Source organism: Ascidiella aspersa, chromosome 1 (assembly GCF_963924565.1).
Source record: "Ascidiella aspersa chromosome 1, kaAscAspe10.2, whole genome shotgun sequence".
NCBI classification, from domain to species: Eukaryota; Metazoa; Chordata; class Ascidiacea; order Phlebobranchia; family Ascidiidae; genus Ascidiella; species Ascidiella aspersa.
In genome coordinates, this window is record NC_139447.1 from 34,686,316 (window position 1) to 34,710,300 (window position 23,985).

Here is a 23,985-nt window from a genome sequence, read left to right on the forward strand (position 1 = left end):
ACACTTTTTGTTCCCTAGAAAATTAAATCACAAAATGATAGCTTTATTTCCCACTTCATATGTTAAAACAAATAAATATTAGTTCATCAGGTTCAAAGAGAAAACTTTCAACTAAATACGTTGAATTTTGGGCTAAAACTCTTCGTAAAATTTGCTTTATTTGAACTCCTCAACTGGCACCATTGATCTTGCGTTGTTGTTATAAATTTTGTAAGTAAACAATAATTATTTCATCAAGTTTAAAGGAAACACTTAACACTTTACTTTCGCCATCTTGTCAGACCCGCCTATTGCAGACTTCAGTCTAATTCCCGCCATTTTTGCAGGAGGTCAAAGGTGACGTGGACACGCTGAGATGGTCGTTGGACCAGGACCAGGGTGACCACTGGTTCAAAGCACGTGTCGACATGCCGTCCATCTACGACTACAAGGTCGTTTTCCAGGCAACCAGGGGCAACGGATACGAGGGGGACATTGCTGTTGATGACGTCACGATTTACCAGCAGGCGTGCACCGATCAAAGTGAGTTGCGTAATTGGTTTTGAAATTATTTCGAAAAACGGATTTTAATGGTGCTGTAAAGCTGGTGAATGTTTTAGATTTTTTATAAAAAAAGAGTTTTTTTTATGTTACACTTTTAGGTTGTTGGTAATAATGTTAAAAAAACAACTAAATGAATATTGTTTATTCCTTGGTGTTGTATAGTCTAAACCTGAAATAAGAGTTGTATGGCAAAACGAATCCATATATTAAAACAATAGAAACAGACTTTATTTTTACCAACGCTTTAGATGTTTAACCTGAAGCATTTGTTCTCCATGAGCCTCCTAGGAAAATTAACAGCAAAATATTTTACGACTTTGCATTTACTATCGTTTATTTTTAGCTTATTTTATCAACGGCTTCAGATGTTCAACCTTTGTTGTTCTCTTTCGTTTCAGTGGAATGCACCTTTGAAAACGACCTGTGCGCTTGGATGAACCACGACACCAACGACAAGTTCGACTGGATCGAAGGTCGAGGAAGGTCAGGCTCGGGGCCCGCTAGTGGCGACCACACATCCGGAACAGGTATTTTTTTCGAGTTGTGATTTTGTGAAGTCGCTTAAAAATAACCCGAGTCCAACTCCGGCCTATAAAATAAACCCGAGTCCGACTCCCAAGTCCTGAGTACGATTTGGCTAAATGTGCAATTTCGTCGAGCCCCGAATCCAGCTGCAATTCTACAGCATGAGTTCCACCAATTTACGTGACTCAATTAAGGTGAAATTTCAGCAATCCCCGCATAACGGTGTCATACAATTCATTTACTCACAATACATGGTAGAAAAATTTCACCATTTGCTATTACACCTTTACGATTTATAGTTGGTGGAAATATCAGTTTTAAAATTTGAACCTCGGGTAGTTTTACGTGGTCTTGCTCGAGTCCAGAGTCCGATTAGGCAGCCCTGGTGGTGGCGACTGCACAAATGCGAATGCTTGTTGCACTTTCATCCGATAGTGATTTGGGGTAAATGAGCCAGACTGATTACAAACAGGAAACAAAGTGAATTTCGCCATACCAGAGCACTATATCTGTATCTATAGGTACGACTGGTAAAATTCACATTTCATAAGACACAGGTTACAGTACATTTAACCACTACAAATTTGCGAACATTTAATAAGACACAAAATTAACCAGAATCTGTAGTACCACATATAAAGAATAAAACAGTACAACATCTTAACAAGACCTCATCCATAATGCACTCTCCATCTCTATCTTCTATGTAAACCAGTGGTTCTTAACATTTTCGCTACCGCGCGCTCATCATACTGTTCTGACTAAACACAGCCCAAATCGGCCGTATTAGTAACAAATATTGTCCAAAAAACGAGAAACTATTAACACATAGTAGTCCAAAACTTCCCAGTTACATATTATATTTACATATCCGTAATTTTGATGTAAAGCATAGGACAGCACTAAAACAGAATTAACAGCAAACAAACAAACGAACATGGGACCAATAAACTCATTATAAAAATTTAAATATTGGAATAGAGATCACGCTGTAAACAAACCAGCAATATTACGTTATGCACATTTGATTCAAACAAGTTATCCGCTTTCTAGGGTTTTTCATGTTCGTTGAGAAGCAGGGACAGCAGCAACCAAGAGATTACGCCGAACTCTGGAGTCAAATGATCACCTCTGAAGTTTGTTTCAGCTTCTGGTACAACATCGAGTTAGCAGGATCGGGGTCTATCGACATTGTGCAACGATATGACGTGAGTTATAACTTGTAGCTGGCGTATGCCTGCAATTACTTTTCGACAAACTGGCGTTAGGCATATTAAACGTTATTTACCATCCTATTTCGAAATTGAACAGAGTACCATAACGGCCGCTCTGTTGGCAAGGTTACACATTGTATCGTAACGAAGTGCATTGAAACCTTAGCTTATCCATTGTAGGGTAATTTGAGCATATTACGGCAACGTTACGCATCGTATCGTAATGATGTGCATTGAAACGTAAGCTTACTTTATCGTATGTAATTTAAGCATGGTAAGGTAACGTTACATATCATTCCGTAAGGTTGTGTGCTGTGATATAATATAACCTGCGTGATAAACCCATTTGTTGTAACTCAGACTTAACCAAAGTAAGGTTGCGGATGGTAAAATAACTGTTCGCTACACGATACGTATCGTAAAAGAATGCTTAACATAAAATAACATTACATTTCCTAAGTATACGTTTCTTGGGGATACGTAAGGTAAAGAACAACGCAGTATAACGCAAGAAAATTTAAAAAAATTAAGGCTAACGTGTTTAGTGGCAAAATATAGTGTTAAATAAAACAAATGTTGGATTTTGCCAGCTCTTTTTGTGTACGATTTTGACGTTTAATACCTTTTTATTCTAATTTGATTACGTAATTTTGTTTGCAGACTAAACAATTCCAATCTAATTCGTAAAACATCGTGACTTGTAGTCTTCGTAAAATAAGTGTAATGAGTTTTTTACTATTTTGCAGCAACTCACCAACGAGTCGATTTGGCATTACAGCCAGAGCACCTCAGGACTGTGGAAAAGCGCCTCGGTAGCAGCACCCTACACAGCACCTTACCGGGTTAGTATATTGTTATTTTACAGTTAAAAAAAGTAAATGTTGAAAAAGTTTACCACAAAGAGAAACGAAAGTTTAACCACAAAGAGTTTGTTCGTGAAATGTTCAACTCTGGTTTGTTTTCCTCTTTTAATGAATAGACTGATTTTGTTCCTTTTTTATATTATTTTAAAGTGCAGATTAAGTTATGTTCAGAACGTGCTCCAGTAAGAAACATTTTAAAAAACTTGTGTCAACCATACCATTTTTATGCTGTTTAATCTTCGAATTATATTCAAAACATGTCGAGTGACTCCATTTTAGAGATTGACAAATGTATGTAAAATTTGGTAGACTCTGCACGGATTTGTAGTGTAGTTTGACAATGATGTTTCAAAGCCATATAGACATTTCGATACGAACTTGTGTCATCTTCCGGTTAATGTGACGAATCGAAACATCTTAATCAAGGGAGGTCGATTTGCTCGACCTTATTGTATTGGAAATCATTATCAAGCTATATGTCAAATTACTTTGAATCTTTAAACGGCTTTGAATTCCTTCCATAACAATGTCGGGTACCGCTGTGTTAGACCAACGTTCAACTTTTTTTTTTTTTTTTTTTAATTTATATTTACAACAACGTATACTTTCTGTATAATAGCTGGTGATCCAAGCTCGTTTGGGCGACGGGTCAGGTTACATGGCAATCGATGACCTCACCTCCGTGATTACGTCATCATCACCTTGCTCCATCCAACCCCCAGATGCGGTCCCACCTCCACCCACAATACCACGTACGTATCTTTAACACCGTCGGTTCTATTTAAAATAGGGTCAGTATGTGATTATGTCTGCGCGTTACCGTCCAATTTTGGTTGTATGTGTGCATTACCAGGACTATCCGTATGTATTCGTGGCCATAGTGGTGGATCGAGGAATTTTGTTTGGGGAGGCATTGGCATTTTTAGGGATTACGTCACAAAATTACGTCATAACGTGACGTAATAAAATAACTTATCTTTAACCTTGTGTTGTCGAGCAAACTCATTTAAACATAATTAGTTGAAATCATGTCTAATTAAAACTAAATTGTGCTTATATAGTTTAAATTGGCAAAATCATTATTTAAGAAAGAAAACGTGACGCTTTACAAAAGAGATTTTCATATCGCTTTAAATAACGGAATTTATGGTCTAATTTAACACGAATCGCCTTTTGTAGAGTTTATGTTCAGCGCAACGTGCCATGGAATGCATAACGACTTTTTGCTGAATATTGTTGCTTATAACAGAAAAACATAGTAAAAAAAGAATGCAAGTTTGCGGGAAGCTTAAAAAATTATTGTATTAGTAATAGTTGGCAAAATATATAGATTCGGAAGGGCATGGCCTTATTGCTGCGTGTGACTAAGACGTCACAGTTTACTCAACCCTCTACAACGTATTTTAATCCAATTGTGCCCAATCTGTATTTATGGAAGTTTCACATTTTCCACTGCTAGCTTGGTCAAACGTCGGCATATATTCAGACCTGATTCGTGTGATGTGTGTTTCTGTGTAAACCAATTGTTTAGGATTTCCATAAACCAGAACTCCGAACGTAAAATTGTTAATTGTGAAGTATGAGATGTGAGTTAAAGTTATATAGGAAATAATATATATTTTTAGCGAAGTTGGTTCGCATGATCTCACAGGCCTATGGCTACCGAATGAATGTCAATGATGGTAAAGCTATTTTTCAAATTGAAATCACATTACAAACGGGCAAAGTAGACAAAAAAGTGCCATTTGATAATTTGGCCTGTTTTAAGAACTTAAGTTCATACATTATTGGTTGCAATTAGGCAATGTATTGCAATCAAAGACAATTTGTTTAACAGTTGAAAGAGAACAACTAGTCGGATGGCTTAACATCTAGCTATTAATTATTTTTATCCAGTAAAAAATATCACCCCTTTCAGTTAAAGCTATATGCATTTTGCTTCTTAAATTCAATTGCTATGGTGGTAGTCTTTACTTACCTTTAATTTTTTTATTTTACCTCACAACACATAATCATGACTGTTGATATATATTTTGCCAATTTTAACCATAAATGGAAAAAACCTTTTGCGCTTCGTGCAAATCCTGGTTGGCTTTTAAGCATGCTTCAGTGCGCTTTAATTTTAGATGTACATTTTATCGTGTTTTAAGTCTAATAGCGAAGCTTTGACAACTCAATTGTCTTTTCCGGGATTTTTGTATGTGAACCCTAACCTAATACAAATAGGTAAAATTTGGATTTGATTATTATGAGCCATGTAGGCCTATTTCGTATTGCTTCAGAAACATTTTAGAAATTTTGCTATAAACCGATCTTAACTACCATATAAACTACTGCGATCGAAGAACCAACCAATTAACCCAAATTTGGGTCGCGACCACTGAGTCAGTGTTTCTTAACCTTTTTATCGCTTCTACTTTTTGAGCTTTCATGACATTTTCTCGTAGCCCCTCCCTGTCTACAATGACCGACGGAAGTAAATACAATTGTAAAAACAGGAATTAAACTCAGTGTATTTATAACTTACGTGTTGAATGCATGCATTAAATACAGTCTTGTAAGTTCAACACTGCATGTCGTACCCCCCGCTTTGGTGATTCGTACCACCAATGGTTAAAAAACCCTGACCTAGAGTCAAGTAGAGGCCTTGCACCCAAACAAATCAGTTCAATACACAAACAATCAGTCAATTTACTAATGTTTTATTATTGTTGCTTTTTGTAAATTACGCATTCTTTACCAATATACCTAAATAGCGCATAACTTTATACTGCATGTCGTACCCCCTGCTTTGATGCTTCGTCCCACCAAGGGGTACACGTACCCCTGGTTAAGAACCCCTGCACTGAGTTATACCAGCACTTCGATTTTGCTTCCACCGGCAGCGCCTCGCCCGCTAAACTGCTCCTTCGAGTTGGACTTGTGCGGTTGGACAGACGACCCTTCTGCGCAAATTCCGTGGACGCGTAGAAACACAGCTACCCCTTCGGCCAACACCGGACCTTCGGGCGGAGCCGACGGCAGCTTCTACTTCGTTTTCATCGAGACCTCATCTCCCTTTGTTACCGGCGACGCTGGAAGACTTGTCAGTCCCTATCAGCCTGATGGTATGCTTTTTTTTCTTTAAGTGCCAACTAACTGTAGAGCTGGGGTGTCCAACACACGCCACGCGTGCCAAATGTGGCACGTGACCGAATAAAAAATGGCACGCAAGCTCCCAAAAATACTAATTTTGTTATTCAGCCAAGTGCCAATGTTCATTCACAATATAAAACAATCGCGGCAGTTGCGACAACTAACAGTTACTTCTGATGTTATAGCAGTATGCTGTAATGGGCATTTATACTGCCAAGCTGAAGGCAAATCATTAAGTTTGGCTGAAAACAAACGGTTGCAAAGAAGTAGTTTTGGTCAATTGTTATAGATGCGGATTGCTTGATTAAATAAACCAATGTTTTTCTTGTGTAGATAAACGTTTTATTTTTCTGTGAAAAATCGCTTTCATGATTAAAAAGAATTAGTTAGGAAAGTTTAGCAGGGAAAGAAGTTATAAGGTAAGATTGGTACGTTGGCATGTTTGAGTTGGACAACCCTGCTGTCAGGCCTAACGATCTCGGGTGGGTCGTAGAGTTTCTGTCTGACCTTATTAACTTAATTATCGATAACGAAAAAACTCATAATTTTGTGCTACAAAGAACTGTAGTGAGCTAAAGCTTTAATAAATTGTCGTTCAGTTTGAATTTCACCAAAAATTTTGTTTGGAACTGCAATAGACAAAAATTCAACTGTACTTTATCTTCATTAAGGAAATATGCATTGGTCGTACTTATATTTTTATGACGCAGAGTTTGATTAGTACCTGCACCTAGAGTTGGATAACTAGATTTATTTTAACTTTTTAAAATAAGCTTAGATTTAAAATCATATCATTTCAGCTTGATAATAAATTTTTTTTAACATTAACTGAAGATGATACAAGCTCGTATCGAAACGTTTAATCAAGATGCTGTCGAACTACTCGACCTTTTTGGCTTTGCAATTTATTATCAAGCTACATTACAGATCCGTGCATAGTGTACCCGAGCATATCATTTCAATTTTTCTAAATTATATTAGAGTAATATTAGATCATTTTAGTTATATCAAATTAGATTAGAATTAGATAACCATTTGAGTTTTTCAAATTCTTAGTTTCGAATGAGAGACTAAATATTCCGTTGGACAAAGTAGGATTGTTGGTAAAATCCGAATTAGTTTAGAACTAAAATTAGAGCACACAGGCAATTTATTGGAATTTAGCCTCATTTTGCTCTAATTCGTCAACATAGAAAACTAGAATTATATATAATATTCCAATTTTGCCCTAGCCATGAGCAGTATATTAAACTCTCTCGGCCGTAAGGCACGCTGATTCAAAATTATACAAAATTCGTGTAAATCTAACCAAAACAATCCACTTTTACTACAGGTACCCACTGCTTGCAGTTCTATTACCACATGTACGGGTCGACGATGGGAACTCTTAACGTATACCTGAAGAGCTCTGGCAGCCCTCTTGGTCAACCGATTTGGACAAGAGACAGGGAATATGGCAACTACTGGCTGCAAGGCGCCATTGAAATCACCATGGAAGCAACGTTCCAGGTAAACATAAATTCGCTTTTAAAGGCCCCAAGTAAAAAATAAAATAAATTGGCCAAGGTTGGGATTAGAAATTAACCGTATTTAACGTATTCTTGTCGGTTTTAGGGCCAATGTATACCATTTATATAAAAACTTTTTCGATAGAGTAGTAGAATTAAACAATTGTATTTCATTATTACAATGGTCTTATTCAATTCTCGCAAGTAACATTCATAAATAAAATATTATTCATTTCTAGAAAAAAACTTTATTCTTTTTTTATCATTTTCATTTTGGGGCAAATTACAATTTGTAATCTTGAAAAGTTTTTTTTTTTTGGCAAATTACAATTTGAAATTTTGAAAGTGTCCTATTTCATATTACTGTTTAAAAAAAATGCAAATTTTATTCCACTTATGCAAGTGCTATATTCCACTTATGCAAATAACATATTTTATTCCAAAAAAATCACACCCAGCATTTTTGCAAATTTCATATCTATTATCACAGGTCTCTTAAACATCATTTGTATAACTCCCCTCCCCTTTCTACTGATCTCCAACTCAACTCTTGTTAACTTTCAAGTTATTCGGTCCTTCAAGTTTAATACCCCGCTCCTTACCAGGTTGTGTTCGAGGCGATCCGAGGCAGCAACTATTTCAGCGACATAGGTCTGGACCAGATCTACCTTCTAGCGGGTACGTGCCCACCTTCGACCAACCCAGACCTTATCTACTGCTCGTTTGAAGGCGCCCCTTGCAGCTTCGTAAACCAAACGGGAAACGATTACAATTGGCTGCAGCAGAACGGACCAGTCGGGTCTACACTAACCGGACCTCTAACTGACCACACCTTCGGCACTGATTCAGGTGGGTGGACGTTGAGTAGTGGTGTGGGGTATTTAAGTGGCCCCATGTGTCTCTTCAAATGCAGAATGGTCGCATTCTTAGTACGATTCAACAGGGTTAAAGTTAAGTAGTACAGTCGTTTAGAATATTCAGGGGGTATATCTATTGGAACACAGCCTGGTCACATTCATAGTACAATTCAGTAGGGTTAAACAAGTAATAGTACAGTCTTTTACGATATTTAAGGTCCCCATACATTTGTGTAAAAAGCGTAGTGGTCACATTCTTAGTACGGTTTAGTGTGTTGAAAATTAACTTATACAGTCGATTAGAATATTTAGGGCCCAATTTTTTCCCAATTTCAATAAGTTAACGTTTCATTTTTATATCAATCACTTGGCTTGGAAATGACTTTCTCTGATAATTACTTGGACTGTGAATTTAACATTATTATTTTTTTTTGCAACTTAAGTCTTTTCTAAATGACTTGTTTATAACACTGCAGATTAGTGATTGTTTCTGAGAAATTGCTAACGTAAGGCGGTAAGATATTGGTGGGAAATTTAGAATACAAGAGTTTCTCCAAACCACAATTCGCCCGCACTCTAAATCAATATGAGAGAAAGTTAAGGCGAAATAAGACAGATGGGTGGTTAATTTAGTATTACACGTGATTTGACTTTATTAATTTGAGCTGTATATTTGTCGCTGCAAAAAGATTGAAAAGTATTGACTTCATGTTTCATTTTAAGCGCTGCATTCGATGATTAGCGCCGTAATGTGCTTTCACTGGACTTTGGACTTTACCTTAGGCCTTGGGGTATGCTTGTATTGATTGGAAAAATGTGAACGTCAAGGGTTATATTTGTCTAAGCCTTAGTCCAGTGCTAATAGTGTTTCTCCATTTTTCGCGGCGACCCAAATGGGCGAAGGGGTAACAGCGAAGCTTTGGCAAACCGATTCTCTCCACTGAAATTTTGTCAGTTAATAAAACGAGAAAACGGCTTATATTTCATTTATAGGATACAGGTCTTCGTACTGCTACACAATTTTACAATTTTAGAGAAATATTGCTATGCATATAGAACTATAATTTCAATAAGCTTAACCATACAAGCACCGCAGTTGGCGACCCAATTTTGTGTTGCGACACGTGGGTCGTGTAATACTGGTCTAGCCCACAGTGCTAACACTACTTAAACACACTGCTTGACTAAATTAATTATGGTGGAAATAACATGTATAGGTGCTCAAGAATGGCAATCGGGTTTTATATATACAAAACGTATGACATATTTGGCTCTATAGAAGTTGTTCAACGCAAACAATTTTAACAATCTGTATGCAACTTACAACTGTCTCTTACTTTATATTGCGATATGTGTTTATCAAAAATGAGAAAAATATTTAGTATCAAATTGTTTGCAGACTCCAACCCTTGTATACACATAACCACTTACTTTTGGTGGAAATACTTTACTCTATAAAACACCCAATCCTCATTTTTGGACGACGGTATTTTCTCCGCAACGTTTACCAGTCATGGGTTTATTTACAGAGTATGTAAATATTTTAACCAATTCAAGAAACACAACTTGGGGAAAAAAATACTTTTCAATTAAAAAAACAAGTAGAGGTATCATAAAAGAAAGTCTGACAAATTGAATAAAAAGAGAGATTTAAACGAATAAAGACTTCGAAGGAAATATTCCTCTTGTCACAGCAATAGGCATAAATGAAACGTAATTTAATATGATTGTCAACAATAGTAACAAAAAAACGTAAAAAAATCCATTTTAAATATTCGAACTGACTTCCATACACACGGCTTGCATTACAAACTTTACAATGGAAAATTAAAAACTGAAAGGTTGTTTCGAATTGCAATACATGCACCAGTAGTGTACAAGTTATGGTGTACCAAGTATAGCAGACCAACAGACCACCCGGAAAACCTATAATTAGTGGCTGACCAGTATTTAAGCCACCTTAAATAACCTAACATCAAAATAGCGTAACAACTTTTTTCCATATATTTAACTGGAAACACGTGACAAACCCGGGTTTAAGCTCTTCATTAAAAAACAAATAATCAGCATCCAGTACAAGAATACAGCTTTGACATGTTTTTTGTGACTCTTTTACTTTAAACTCTTGAATTTTAAAATGCGGCTTGCTTTCCCGAAAAGTTTCCCAGACCCTCAACGATTCAGTCCGCACATGTACTGTTCGGTGGTCATCAGGGGCAAGAGTACATCGACACGTTACTCTATGGTCAATAATAAACTTTAAACCAAACTTTCAATTTGACATCATCTTGATTAAGACGTTTCGATACTTGTATCATCATCATGCTTTATTTCAACCTATACCATAAACTGATGAGAATACAAGGTATCGAAACATCTTTATCAAGATGATGGCGATTTACTCAAGATTTTTGCCTTGAAAATTCATTATCAAGCTACAATACAGATCCGTACATAGTGTACCTAAGTGTACTTTTAACCTCAAAGTTTCTCAAATTTCTGTCGCCCTGTTGGCCTGCGGCAACTTCTTGCCGCAAAGGTGATGAAATCTGCCCGAACTGGACGAAACGCTGAAGAGCCTGATTTGCTGGCGAGGTTCCCGGAACGCGGTAACCGGACAGAGGCGCATCAGCCCGTCTGCGTAAGTACAAATCACAGCCACTGTACTAAATGCCAAGTCGTAGCCGCAAGTTATCTCCCAGTGCGGACAAACAAGTGCGTTGGCTATGAGCACGAACACTGTGCCAACCACTGCGGAAGATATAATACATAAAGTCATACAGACAACAAGGCGGCTTATAAGGCTCCTTATGTCCTTTTCCATCTTCAAGTTGAGGCAGCAATGCTTGGCACGCACGCTTTCAAGTCTCAATAGCGGCCGCACCATTAGATACAGCAGTGCTAGCTTGACCACGAAGCTAGTGGCCACTATGGCAATTGTGGACGGTAGGAAGTCAATATCGCTGCTTTGTGGCCAGTACATGATGCAAACGCCTCGTTCTTGAAATCTGCAGTGCGTTAGATGGAAGCCAACGACCAAGGCAATGATGCTGATCACGATGCCGACGATCAGCATTCTGCTGAAGAGGACCAGGCACCTTGTGTTGGATCCTTTTAGAAGTGGGTCTGTGTAGAACGCCCTCTGTCTCTCCCACAGTACTGTGTGAATACAGATCGTGCCCAACGCGAAGGCGAACTTCACGACAACGTCGAATGCCTCACAGTTCAAACGCTCTTCTGGAAATAGCCTATAGGGGAAAAAATAGAAAACGGTATTATTTAGAAATGCTTCTCGACCCACCTGAAATAGCTTCCACTAATGGGTCGCGACCCACTGTATTAAATAAAGCAGTGCCTATTAATAGTATTAGCAGGTGATGACCCCACTGTGTACCACAGCGTCTTGCCAACAGAAGGTCGATTTACTTCACACATTTAGGCTTTAGAAGTTAGTTGTTTTTATAGATATTCAAGCTGTTTGGCTATACATATCTGTTTGACGTTTTCTCTCTGGCCGCTTATAAACAAGTTGAGGGATGTTTATTCATGCCTAAACTATTGCCTTACTTTTAGGCATGGTTAATTCAGCACTGCTGTAGGCTGTAAACCATTTCAAGTTATATAACTACGAGCCATGGACACGCTTGTCACTGGAAAGAGCGATTAAACAAAGTATTAGGATTAAAGCCACAACATCTTGAACATACATAGAAAACATAAATAGGCGATTACTATGCAAATTTACATAGCTTCGCTTTACATATACATGAGTTGCCAGCAGACGTGCCAAAATTGTCGTTTGTTTCACGTTGTGTGTCTTTGAATCACAGGCGTAGCCAGGGGGGCCGGAGGGGCGATGCCCCCCCGCCCCCTAAAATAAATTAATAAACATTTTACTCTTAATAATTTGTTTTTTTAGCATTTATGAGCAGTATCACAACAGTCGATCACAGGCATGTCATACCTTTAATTGTTATGCAATTTACGTCACAAACGATGTAGTTAATATTACGTTTGCTCGTCATTAACGTATAGTTTTACTACTTTTAGACAGTTTTTGCTCTTTGATGGTTTTTGGGTATTGCGTTAACACTCAGTCAGTTGCTTCTCAAAACGGTTTGCTAACATTGTTATTTGTGTTCGTTACGGCAGTTAATACAATGGCAAAAGATAAACAAAAAAGTTCAAACTTTCTTGCCCCCAAAGCTAGCCTAATTCATATTTATGTTTTTAATATTACGGTGGTTTTCTGACTACGAATATTTATTCATTTTATCATCAACAAATAAGCACTTCGGGGCCTATACGCGGTACAATTGGACGCATAACAACATATGACTCTTAAGATGTTGTAGTTTACGTAAATGGCAATTATCATCATAGGCAATGGTGACACAAGTACGTATTTAAGCGTATTGCTAAACGATGCGGATACATTCGTGGATGTAAATAATGACTACTTAATCTGAAATTGACTATTTAAACGGAAAAAACGCGTCATTATGACTTAGGGTATTTTCGTTTTAAAAATTATATTGTCTGACAAAACCACTCGACTATCGTTACTAGACTCCTAAGCTATTTTTGGAGTATATAGTTCTAGTTTTAAAGAACAGAAAAGTGCAATTTTAAGCGCCGCCTCGTTGTACATTAATTTATGTAACAAGTGGCACTGTTGACAATTTATATTTCACTTTGAAAATTTCTTACTCTGACCTGATGAAGCACGGTCGTGGAAAAAACGCTCGTCAACAGTGAAGTACAGTTTACAAACAGATCCACTTGTTTTCCGGTTTTTAATAAGACAAATACGGCTACCAAAGGAGCTCGAAGTATGGGTTTGTTACGAGAAGAGCTACAATATTTTGAGCACTGTACCGTTGGACCCAGTCAATAACAAGGCAAAACACAAGTCATCAAGTCGTACAGTTAAATTTGCATATTACGGCTTTCATAATTTAGTTTCTGTAAGGTTTGAGATTACTTTCTCCCAATATGTTCTTGACCACTTTTTAACCTCCATGGCAGTTTTGTAAAGGCTACAGTCAACTATTTATGGTTTTAATGGTAAAAAGGTCGGACAGTCACTGTTTTATATTATATTTCTGCGGTCAACACCAGAAAAGTGCCAATTAATGCTAGACATTGATTTAAGTCACATTTCATCAAACTACAGGTTTACTGCGCGAAAAGGTACGATAGTTCGGATGCTGCACCGTTGGGCCCAGTCAATGGCAGGGGAAAAACAAACCATTAAGTCGTCGTATACAGTCAAATTTGCCTATTCCCTTCCTGACCCACTTACTCACTGGATGACATTGATGTGGTACGTGACGGCGAATAAAAGCGACATAGAAACCGACACAAGATACAGGCGATTGACATTAAAGAAAGGCCGTCGACTCGTCCGCCACCTCTTGAACTCGTAGAACGCAACTGTCAGCTGGACGTACACCGTTACCACGACAAGCAGAACGGTGGCCGGGTGACCTTTGCCGAAGCACCGGCTGCTTGTGGATACCTGAAAGTACAAGTTTTAATTAGCATACTCTCTTTGCAAGGATTTGTTTTTGAAGTGGCAATAAACAACAGAGTTTGGATTAAGTTTGCAAGCTCTATGGCAAAACCCTGGCTGTTTAAACAACGGCTACTTGTGTACAAAAAGGGACAGCATTTCAATCAACATGTTTTCACTCTTTGCAAGAAAATACACCGAAAAGCCTTCGCAGACTAACCAAATCTGTCGATCAATGATGCTTTGATGGTGAACACTTGAACCTTAGCCGTTTGTTGAGTTCTTACACATCTTAAATTTAAAATTAAAAAATATTCTAGCAAACAATGGTTTTTAGCGTACGTCTAATCAGCTCGTTTTACTAGCATTTTGAAATATTTAAAAAAATTCACCGAAGAAACCTTGTGTTGGCCTTGTGTTTTTTGCATGAACTAAAATTCAATTTTTGAAGGATTGGCTTTCGAAGTAGCAATGCACAACAGAGTTTTGACTGAGTTTGCCATCTCCATATGGCAACCCGCTGGCTCTTTAAACGCTTATCCAAACAGTTTTAATGTAACTATGATCATTAACGATCTAAATGAAACTCCCACGGAAAAAGGCTGTCGGTCATCTGTTACACGAGACAGACAACAGCTTAATTTAATCAATTCCCTTTATGTCAAGCATAGCGACCATACGTATACAACACAACTTTAAACGTTTGTGACATTCAAGCCATAGTCTTACCGCATTAGTCAAATTGAAAATCTTTAAATCGGTTGGCACTGCTGAGTAACAAGTTGTATGTGTCATAATGTTGACAAGCCTTCACACAACCGTGTTTCTTACATTTTGACCTGATAAAGCAGGTTTGTGCGAAATGTCAACAGTATAATACAATGTGTCGTTTATTTGGGATTTTGAGTGATGCAAATACAAGCTACAGAAAAAGTTTAATGAACTAAACAGGAAGGTGGGCGACGATAAAGTTTACTACCTGTCGGAATTTACGCTATAAGTAGGGAGTTTCATAGCGTTCAATATATTACTTCAAATCAACAGTGTAATAAAATTAACGATGATAAATTTAGCACCTGTCAAACGGCGAAAGGTTGGGCTAACGTCAGTCCACTTAACGAGATACGTTTCCTAGTTTGAAAGGCACGTATATATGTCGAGTTTTTACCGAGTCGAACAAAATAAACGCATATAGAGCTTCGGAAGTGTATTTGAAAAATTTGACTATTCATAATAATCGACATGAGTTCCAAGCAAGGATATGTTAGCAAAGGTTAAATTTCGTGAAGAAATCCAATATGTTATTTCTTCCCAACAGCTTTCAAAGTGTTTACATCAGTCGTTCTCAAACTTTTTTGGCTCGCGGCACACTACAAAAATCTTGACTATTTCGCAGGACACTTTTAACAGAACAACAATGGTACATCAACCTTAACGACAAACTATATGTAAATGTCTCAAAATTATTAATTTTGTAATGAATAGTGCGTATTTAAGTCTAAAAGCTTGCGTGTATTCCATTGGTAATATAAATACTCTCTTTTCCGAAATTACAAAAAGTTTCGCGGCACACTTGACAATTTCTCGAGGCACACAGTTTGGGAATGGGTTACAATGATAAAACTCTTTCATTATGCTTTAAAGCCATTTCGACAAAAACACATTGGCCGGAACCATATTTTTGCGTGTAGTGGCTTGTTGGTTACCTGCTGGCACAAATGATGGTCGCTGCTGGTGTTGGTCGTCTGGTTGCTGAGCGCCGCTGGTGAGCAGTTAACCATTCGGCGATGGTCCAAGAAGGCGTGGCAGTTGAACGTTAGCATTCTTATATCGAGCTGCTAAAGTTGCTAAGTACGAGCATTGCGCTACAGTTTATGCTGTGGAACCAAGTCCTGCGAAATTGTCACGAATAGGGATTTAATATTGTAGCCGGTCAGATATTAAATGTCGAGTGGTAGAATTGCTTCTCGTCCGATATTTTATTATAATATCGGTGCCGATCTGATACCAAACTAATATACGCTTTTAACAATGGTTTGCAACAAGAACGAGTTTTCTACTTTGAAAGGCAAATCTTGAAATAAAAAGAAGTTGAAAGTAACTGACTTTTCAAAAGCGATGCTTTTACCGTAAAGAAATTACCTTTAATTGATTAAAGTCGATAATTTTGCGTATTCGACTATAATATAATGTTGATACAATCCTAACCTACTCTAAGTTTAAACGCTTTTGGTAGCAGCTGGTTAAGCTTAAGATACCACGTAAAGGCTGTGACGTTTGTCACGACCTTAAATTTAAATTCAAACACTTTTAATGCCAACTGCCTTAAACTATTGCAACTATATGTGAGTCGACCAATTTCGTTTAGCTTTACAAAAGTCGCCGCGCTATGAGCAATCCATCAATTATAGTAAGGGAATACCCTGTCGCTTAATCTTTTTAAACGTTTGCTAATTACCAACAACAAACTAGATCTTCTCTTATTTGTCCTGGTATGTTCTGTGGTCTACATTGGATGATACAATGTGTGGTAGTTTACTAGGGCTATTAAACAGAAGAAACATGATTCTTTAAAATATTATTCTTCCAATACTAACTCTTAGTTCACCTTACTATACACTGTTCCTAACCAAGTACTTTCCGATCCAGCCGCCAAGCAATATATCCTGTTCTAACACGTCATCAAAATACGCAATATAGGTGGGCGGTTCGCTTTGTTTTTTCTTGCCGAAAAAATGAGCGGGTAAATAAATTCCTCGCACCATCAGGCCCTTATAGCTAATCGATTGACGACAATTCCGAAACGGCGCTATAAAAGGCTTTCTGTTTCAAGCGAACGTGACCCCGGACCAATCAAGTTCTGGCCTTTTATTTCCGACTGTTGTGTCGCGCGCGTCCGTCAAACTTCACCGCGACATCCCGTGACGTCACAATTGGTTACGTAGCAACCACGCCCCCTTCGAAAATAGCCAGACGCTCCATGGGAGACCACAACGGTTCTTGAGAATTCGTACAAGTAGAAATGTCGCCTTGTGTGCAATATCATTGTTTTCCTATAATAGACGAAAGCCACTTGACACCACGGGCATGTTTGTCTTTAGACTGGAGCACGATGCTCAAATAATACGCGAAAATGTAACGAAACGTTTGTATTCTATATTGGGTAAAATAAACATTAAGCCACATTTTAGAACCTGTATAAGTAACGGATCTGGTTGTTTTTGTCGTATGAGATCTTGTAACTTATTTTTCGTACACAATTGTGTTATAAGGGGTAATCCTAACTAAGTTTCTATTTTACTTTCAGCATTAAAATTTATGGAAACGTTTAAAATATGTTAGCTACCCCTGTATGGGCTTTAATATCCATTCTACATCTAACCACAACCGCCAACCATATAATGCCACTAATTAATATATGTTCTTTAAATTAAAGAAAAGTTTAATCGATTTTGGAGCATATTGTTTGGGGGGTTTGGTTAGATGTAATAAAAATATCAAAGCTCATGTAGAAGTAAGACATTTACACAGATGCTGAAAATCAGAAAAGGAAGGGCTATTCGAAACGTTTAAAATGCTTTCTATACTTCTGTATGGGATTTGATATTCTCTCTACGTTTATTGACTGTATTTGAATAGCGAATTTTCGTATTTCCACTGTTAGCGTAATAACAATCCATGCAAACACCTTTTCTACCGTACGCGCGAAATTTGATTGACACCTGCAATTAACCACTTCCCCAAATTGCCTGGCTCGTATATAGGAACCAGCGCACTTCCTTATAACTTAACACCAACTACGCTGGCTCAAAAAAGTTCGATTATAAATAACGCTGCTGTTTGTAAAGCTAAAACTATCGAACGTTTCAGATTTAAACGTGTGTTTATTTGCCATTGTTAGAACACCAAAGCAACAATCCAGAGCCATTTTTGATTGCCCGCTAACTGTCTTTCCAGCGTCAACGGCTTGCACAGCGCTAAGGAAGTAGTGATCTCATGCGCAAAACGCGACACAGCATGCAGAGTGTAAGGAACCCTAGTGCAGAAATACGCGCGATGACTTGTCACTTCAATGTCCGCCATGGTTGGGCCTTTCAATAGGTTTACCTCTTGAAACCTTAACAGCTTTATTTAAGCCAATTCGAACTGACATTGTGTTTCGAGCATACATAGAGTTTAGTGAAATAAGCTATTGTTGCCAGGCATAATATATAACGGAGTGTTGCTTTTCTAGCAGAATATATAATAGATCAACGTATTTCCGCAACTGCGAAAGGACGCTGGGTCCGTACAGACCTTTAAATGCATGAAATAAGCTATTGTTGCCAGGCATAATAGATACTGCCTGGCAACAATAGCTTTATTATGCCTGGCAACAATAGCTTATTTCATAAATTTAAAGGTCTGTACGGACCCAGCGTCCTTTCGCAGTGGCGGAAATACGTTGATCTATTATATATTCTGCTGGAAGAGCAACACTCCGTTATATAGAGTTTAGTGTTTAACGTGTCATACAGAAAAATCAAAAAATAGAACGCGAAAATAAACATCTGTGCCAAAAATCTCACGTCTACCTATCGTACGCATGCCAATGCATATAGCGCCCTCGCTATCATGATGGATTTAGAAATGTATGCAAAATAATGCTCGGCGCCTGCGATTTCTATAGTGTTTTTGGATCATAAAACGAATATTCTTCTGAAGAATGGTTACGCAACCCTAGCCCTCTGGCTACCCTTGGTTCTCAGCTTTATGTATTTCGCAAAATGCTTCTGCTGGTGTATTTCGCAAATGCTGTTTTTCTGTTGGTTTGGGCCATACATTATTTGCTTTTAATGCTCTACACTTTTGTGACGGTCAATGAAAGATACACACACACATATGTCTTCAGCTACTGTGTTCTAGCCCTTCTAAAGCTGCTTTTTGACCAACGCTTTTTGACCAACGTACCAAAAGCCATCGCACACTCACCGAATCTGTCCATCAATGACGCAAGCAAGAAAAACAACTAGCTTGCAGTGAGATTCGAACTCAGGACCTTATGACCTTGCTTGCATCATTTAGCGACAGATTTGGTGAGTTTGCGGTTGAGAGATTTTGCAATTTCAAAATCCGCTTTGCCGCGGCTTTTGAAGAAAGTACAAACTTTTCCAATGTTCGTCGACAACAATTGTTGTCTTCTGTAATATAACTTCACAAAACCCCGATGCTTCTATTTGCCATGCATTGCTTTCCTGTCATTTATTGCTCTATGTAGAAGCTCTGTTCGGTTGTAATAATGTTATGCTTATGCGTTGCTAATTGCGTTACCTGCTGTGCCCTGGTTGTATGATCAGTGGAAGTGCGCTACCTAGTGACAATTTTGAAATGGTGTCGACAACCTTTAAACGACCACAGAATACTCTAGCAAAGCTAACAATTCAGGCCAGCGAAGATTGGCCGCCAGGATTGACACTCTTTTACTTAACTTCTCGAGTAAAAACTTGAAGATTTTTGTTTCAAATTAAACAACTAGAACCCCACCACCCCCGAGGTACCTGAGCCCTCAAGAAAAAAAAATGAAACAACTATTTCTGAACCCATGGGTCGCTACACAAAATTGGTTGGCATTTTGATTTGGTTGAGTCACCCACTGCGGTAATTTTATGGTTAGATTTATTAAGATTGGTTTTGAGCAAAACTTTTTTTAAATTTAAGAAAATTGCTGAAGCAATAAGAAGGCATTACCAATTGACTTTGTTAATGGTACTATCTTATTTATTTTTTGTTCGCTTTTGCAAAAAGTTTAGCAAAGATATAATTATGTCGCCGAAACTTCGCTGTCATACTTACGCTTAATGTTTGAGTCGCCGCGAAAAAACGATGAAAAACACTGAACTCGAATTATTATTATCTATTTGTCAAATTCTGTTCGGGATTAACGAGCTTTGTTTGTATTTTTTTCCCCAGGTTACTTTAGCGTGGCTCGGGCTACGGACGGTGGTTCCCCGGGCGCCGTGGCCAAGCAGTGGACCCCTTCCTACATACTGGACGACACGAATGTGTGTGTTGACTTCTTCTACCACATGTACGGGTCGGATATGGGAACCTTTCGAGTCAAGTTGCTCGATGAAAACGACGCTGAGGTTCGGACGCTTTGGACGGTTCAAGGCAACCAAGGTAATTCGTGCGTGTTTGTGTGTGTTTTGTTGCTTTCTCCTTTCTCACTGCTTTATTTTGTTTTTCTATTCTATATTTTGTTTTACATTTTCTGGGATTTTCTTTTTTAATTTCTCTTTCTATCTTCTTTCCTTTGTGTTCTCTTTTATCTGTTCTTAGCTTGCTTTTGTTCTTTCTGTATTTTTTTGTCTGTGTTGTTGGTTTTCTTTCTGTACGTTTTTTTTTGTGTCGATGTGGTTTAATTAAGCTAACATTTATTGGAATAAATTTTTATAAGAAGGATATTTTTGCAATGTGTTGGAAATCTACAAAGAAGCGGCAATAATTTCAAAGCGCTGTAAATCAATCTCGACCGTGTTTGTCTAATTCTAAATACGGTAATCAGGTGGCACAATAAACCGAAAAATTGTATTGAAATCTTTACAAACTTTTGAAGAACCGTGATTCAACAGGTCAAAGTAGAAAAAAAAACTTTTTTAATTTTTTTTCTATTTTCACTTGATGAAGTAGGGTTGTGCAAAAGCTGGTTAAGATGTCAATACAATTTGTCGTTCAATATTAGTGTATGCGTCTATATTTGTGTGTGTTTGTTTTTGCTGTTTTCTTTCTGACTGTTTCTTTTATGTTTTCTCTTCTATACATTGTTGAACTTTCCTGTTTATTTTTTCTTCGTAGTTTGTTGGAATTTTTATCGTTTTTTTGTTTTGTTAAGATTTCATTACAATGAATAAATTTAAACACCCTGGCCTTACTGCATTTTAGGCAACAACTGGCTTCCGGCCCAGACCACCTTCAGCAAAGCGGCGGGAACAACTCCCTTCCGTCTCTCGTTCGAGGCCACAAGGGGGTCGGGAGATTTGTCGGACATCGCAATGGACGACCTCGTAATCCACAAGGGAAGTTGCGGGGTTCAGGGATCTTGTACGTTCGACTATGGACCTTGCGTTTGGTACCAAATCGCGTCACCCGAAGACGATTTCAACTGGATTATTAACAGCGTAAGTGTAAAGTCGTTGGTAATTTCGGCAAGCAATGTCAGATATGATATGGACAGATAGATTTTAGCTCTTCTGAATTAGATTGGGATTGAAATTAGAACTTTTCGGTTTTCAAAAATTAGATTAGAATTAGAAATACTGTTAAGTCTAGTAAGGGGGTGTCATAATGTAATAATTATTTCTGTAGGTTAGCTAAATGGATAATGCAGTATCACGCACCGGACACTCAATTAGTTCCAACAAAATATTTCCAGATCAATTTCACGTGCGTGATCGCATTCGACTTCTACAGCTATGCTGCAATCTCCAGTTTTCCGAAAATCAGATTAGAATTATAAATACCCTTGGGCAATGCTCAATCATTTTTTTGCAAAATTCGCATATTTTTCACGAAATACGGATGAAAAAAACAAGTAAACCAAGACTGGCGCGTTTCAGGTCTAATTTTCGGCTCGCCTGCATGGCTGAAAGTGTGTATCGGTTATAAAACTAAAACACGCCGCCGTAAGTAGCATAATTTGGTAAAAATGGAAATCAGGTTAGAATTAGAATTAGGTCCTCACACAGGCAAATCATCAATTCGATTAGAATTAAAATTACCAGCATATCGCTTTCATTCGTCGAACAATTCAACTACAGAGCACAATGGTTGGAGGTTGTAGTCATACGTAGTGCGAATATGAAAGCCCATACAGAAGTAGGTATAATTTTGAACGTTCTGATATTGAATGTAAATAAACAGCAAAATACTCTAACAAAGCTACCCATTCAGGTTAGACACAATAAACAGATCTTAAAAAACATATATATATATATTTCGACAATCAAGGCATCGTCAGTATATCTTTTTTTGGTTATCTTGCAAGGGCCAAGGTAATTTCTATTAATCACATATTCAGTGCAACATATAAATAAACAGTTATTCGAAACGTTCACAATGACGTTACCTACTTCTGTATGGGCTTTGATATTCTTACTTCGTCTTTTTACAACCTCCAACCATTATAAAGAAACAAAACGATTTTAACAAATAATCTTCAACAATTGTACTCTTCGTCGTGTTATCCAGGGATCGACGACCAGCACCTCAACGGGACCTGACCGTGATAATACAGGTTCAAACCAGGGTTTCCCAGGGTACATGTACACAGAGGCCACTGGACAACAGGAAGGCGACAGGGCTTTGATGCGCAGCGATCAGAAGACAGCTACAACCGGAGCAGGTAATAAAGGGTGAAACGGCGTTCATGGGGGCGTTTTTTTTTACTGGAATCGGACATTTTTTGTTGCATCGGTTGGTAAGGACAGAAATGGATGCACGCGACGCGAAAAATTTGTATAAAGATTCGTGAGAAACCTGATTTAAACTTTAATGGCGAATTTTTAAAAAGGATGATTGTCACTAAAATTTTTTTACACAACTAGTTGTAACCTTAGGAAAAGACTTGGAATTAATTAAGGGAACACAACAACTTCGGAATAACGAGACTGTGCTACGCTTAAAACGATCACAAATTTGAAAAAAAAAACTAAAATCAGCAATTTTGTTTGCCAAGAGCAAAATTTTCTTAACCTCAATGTAAAATAAGGTGGCTTGTTATATCTACAATTTTGGGTTAGTGCGCTGTAGTTGCCATAAGGGTTTGTATGGGTTAATGCATTTCAATGATACCCGAATACGTGGACAAATGACACCTTTTTTATCGTGAGATAAGCAAGATTGATGAACCTGATAGCAATAATTTATCTGTCAGGCTACTTTTATTTATCAGGTGACAAACATGTGGTTTAGGAAGTTTAGTTTTAGTACTTAGGTTGTAAACCTATTATTTTTATATAATAAATTTCTGTTCATCATGAAAATAGAAACATTCGTTGGATTGCAAATCATGGCTGAAATACCAATGTCAATTAGGTATCAGATCGCTACAAACATCACCCTAAAATCGGTTTTCGTACAACGTAAAATCATGTAGTTTTGTGACCTGAAGATTTGGCGAGCATGAATAAAGTTACCCTTCACTGGTAAGAATGCTGCTGAATTAATCCTAAAATTAAAATCGTGACGAAAGTAAAGATTCCACCAACTGAAGGCAGAGTTGTCTTCTTCAAGGGTCTGAATTAAGAGCATGTATCTTTTTTCAAAGTCGTTAGTTATAGTGAGACTGCCACTTGTATTCAGGTACAATACCTCCTCAGAGTTATAGACTAGCAATTTACAATACCTCCCCCTCACAGGTGATTGCCTTACCTTCTACTACTCAATGTACGGAGCAAGCATGGGATCTGTGAATGTGATAATACGAACGACGAGCGGCATCGACACTTACGTGTGGAGCATGTTTGGCGACCAGGGAACTGGGTGGAACGAGGCTCAAGTCACCATTAACTCTCTTGAAGATTACTACGTGAGTGTGTTTACATGATTCATGTGTTGACCTATCCCAAAGCATTGCTCAGTAGTGTGTAATGATGTGAATTAATGACTTAATGTCTTGAATTAAGTGCACTTAAGTCACTGTTTTCAAATGACGTGACTAGACTTAAGTCTGGTAACCACAATAACTTGGCTTGACTTGGGTCTTTTGGACAAATGACTTGACTTGGGCTTGAGTCATTTTGTCAAATAACGTCTATAAGGGATGTTCAAATTTAACTTTGAAACTTA

At 37.8% G+C, this 23,985-nt stretch overlaps 1 protein-coding gene across 1 annotated transcript in view; it reads left to right on the top strand.

Moving 5' to 3' along the window:
* LOC146169949 (MAM and LDL-receptor class A domain-containing protein 2-like) overlaps positions 1–23,743 on the top strand; it is a 99,243-nt gene extending 75,500 nt beyond the window's left edge. Inside the window, exons 29-36 of the mRNA XM_083387937.1 lie at positions 327–522; positions 942–1,070; positions 2,122–2,276; positions 3,029–3,124; positions 3,765–3,897; positions 6,031–6,252; positions 7,614–7,722; positions 23,647–23,743. Of these exons, the coding sequence (XP_083244063.1) occupies positions 327–522; positions 942–1,070; positions 2,122–2,276; positions 3,029–3,124; positions 3,765–3,897; positions 6,031–6,252; positions 7,614–7,722; positions 23,647–23,743 (1,137 nt within the window). The remainder of the gene's footprint in view (positions 1–326; positions 523–941; positions 1,071–2,121; positions 2,277–3,028; positions 3,125–3,764; positions 3,898–6,030; positions 6,253–7,613; positions 7,723–23,646) is intronic.
* The last annotated feature ends 242 nt before the right edge of the window (positions 23,744–23,985 follow it).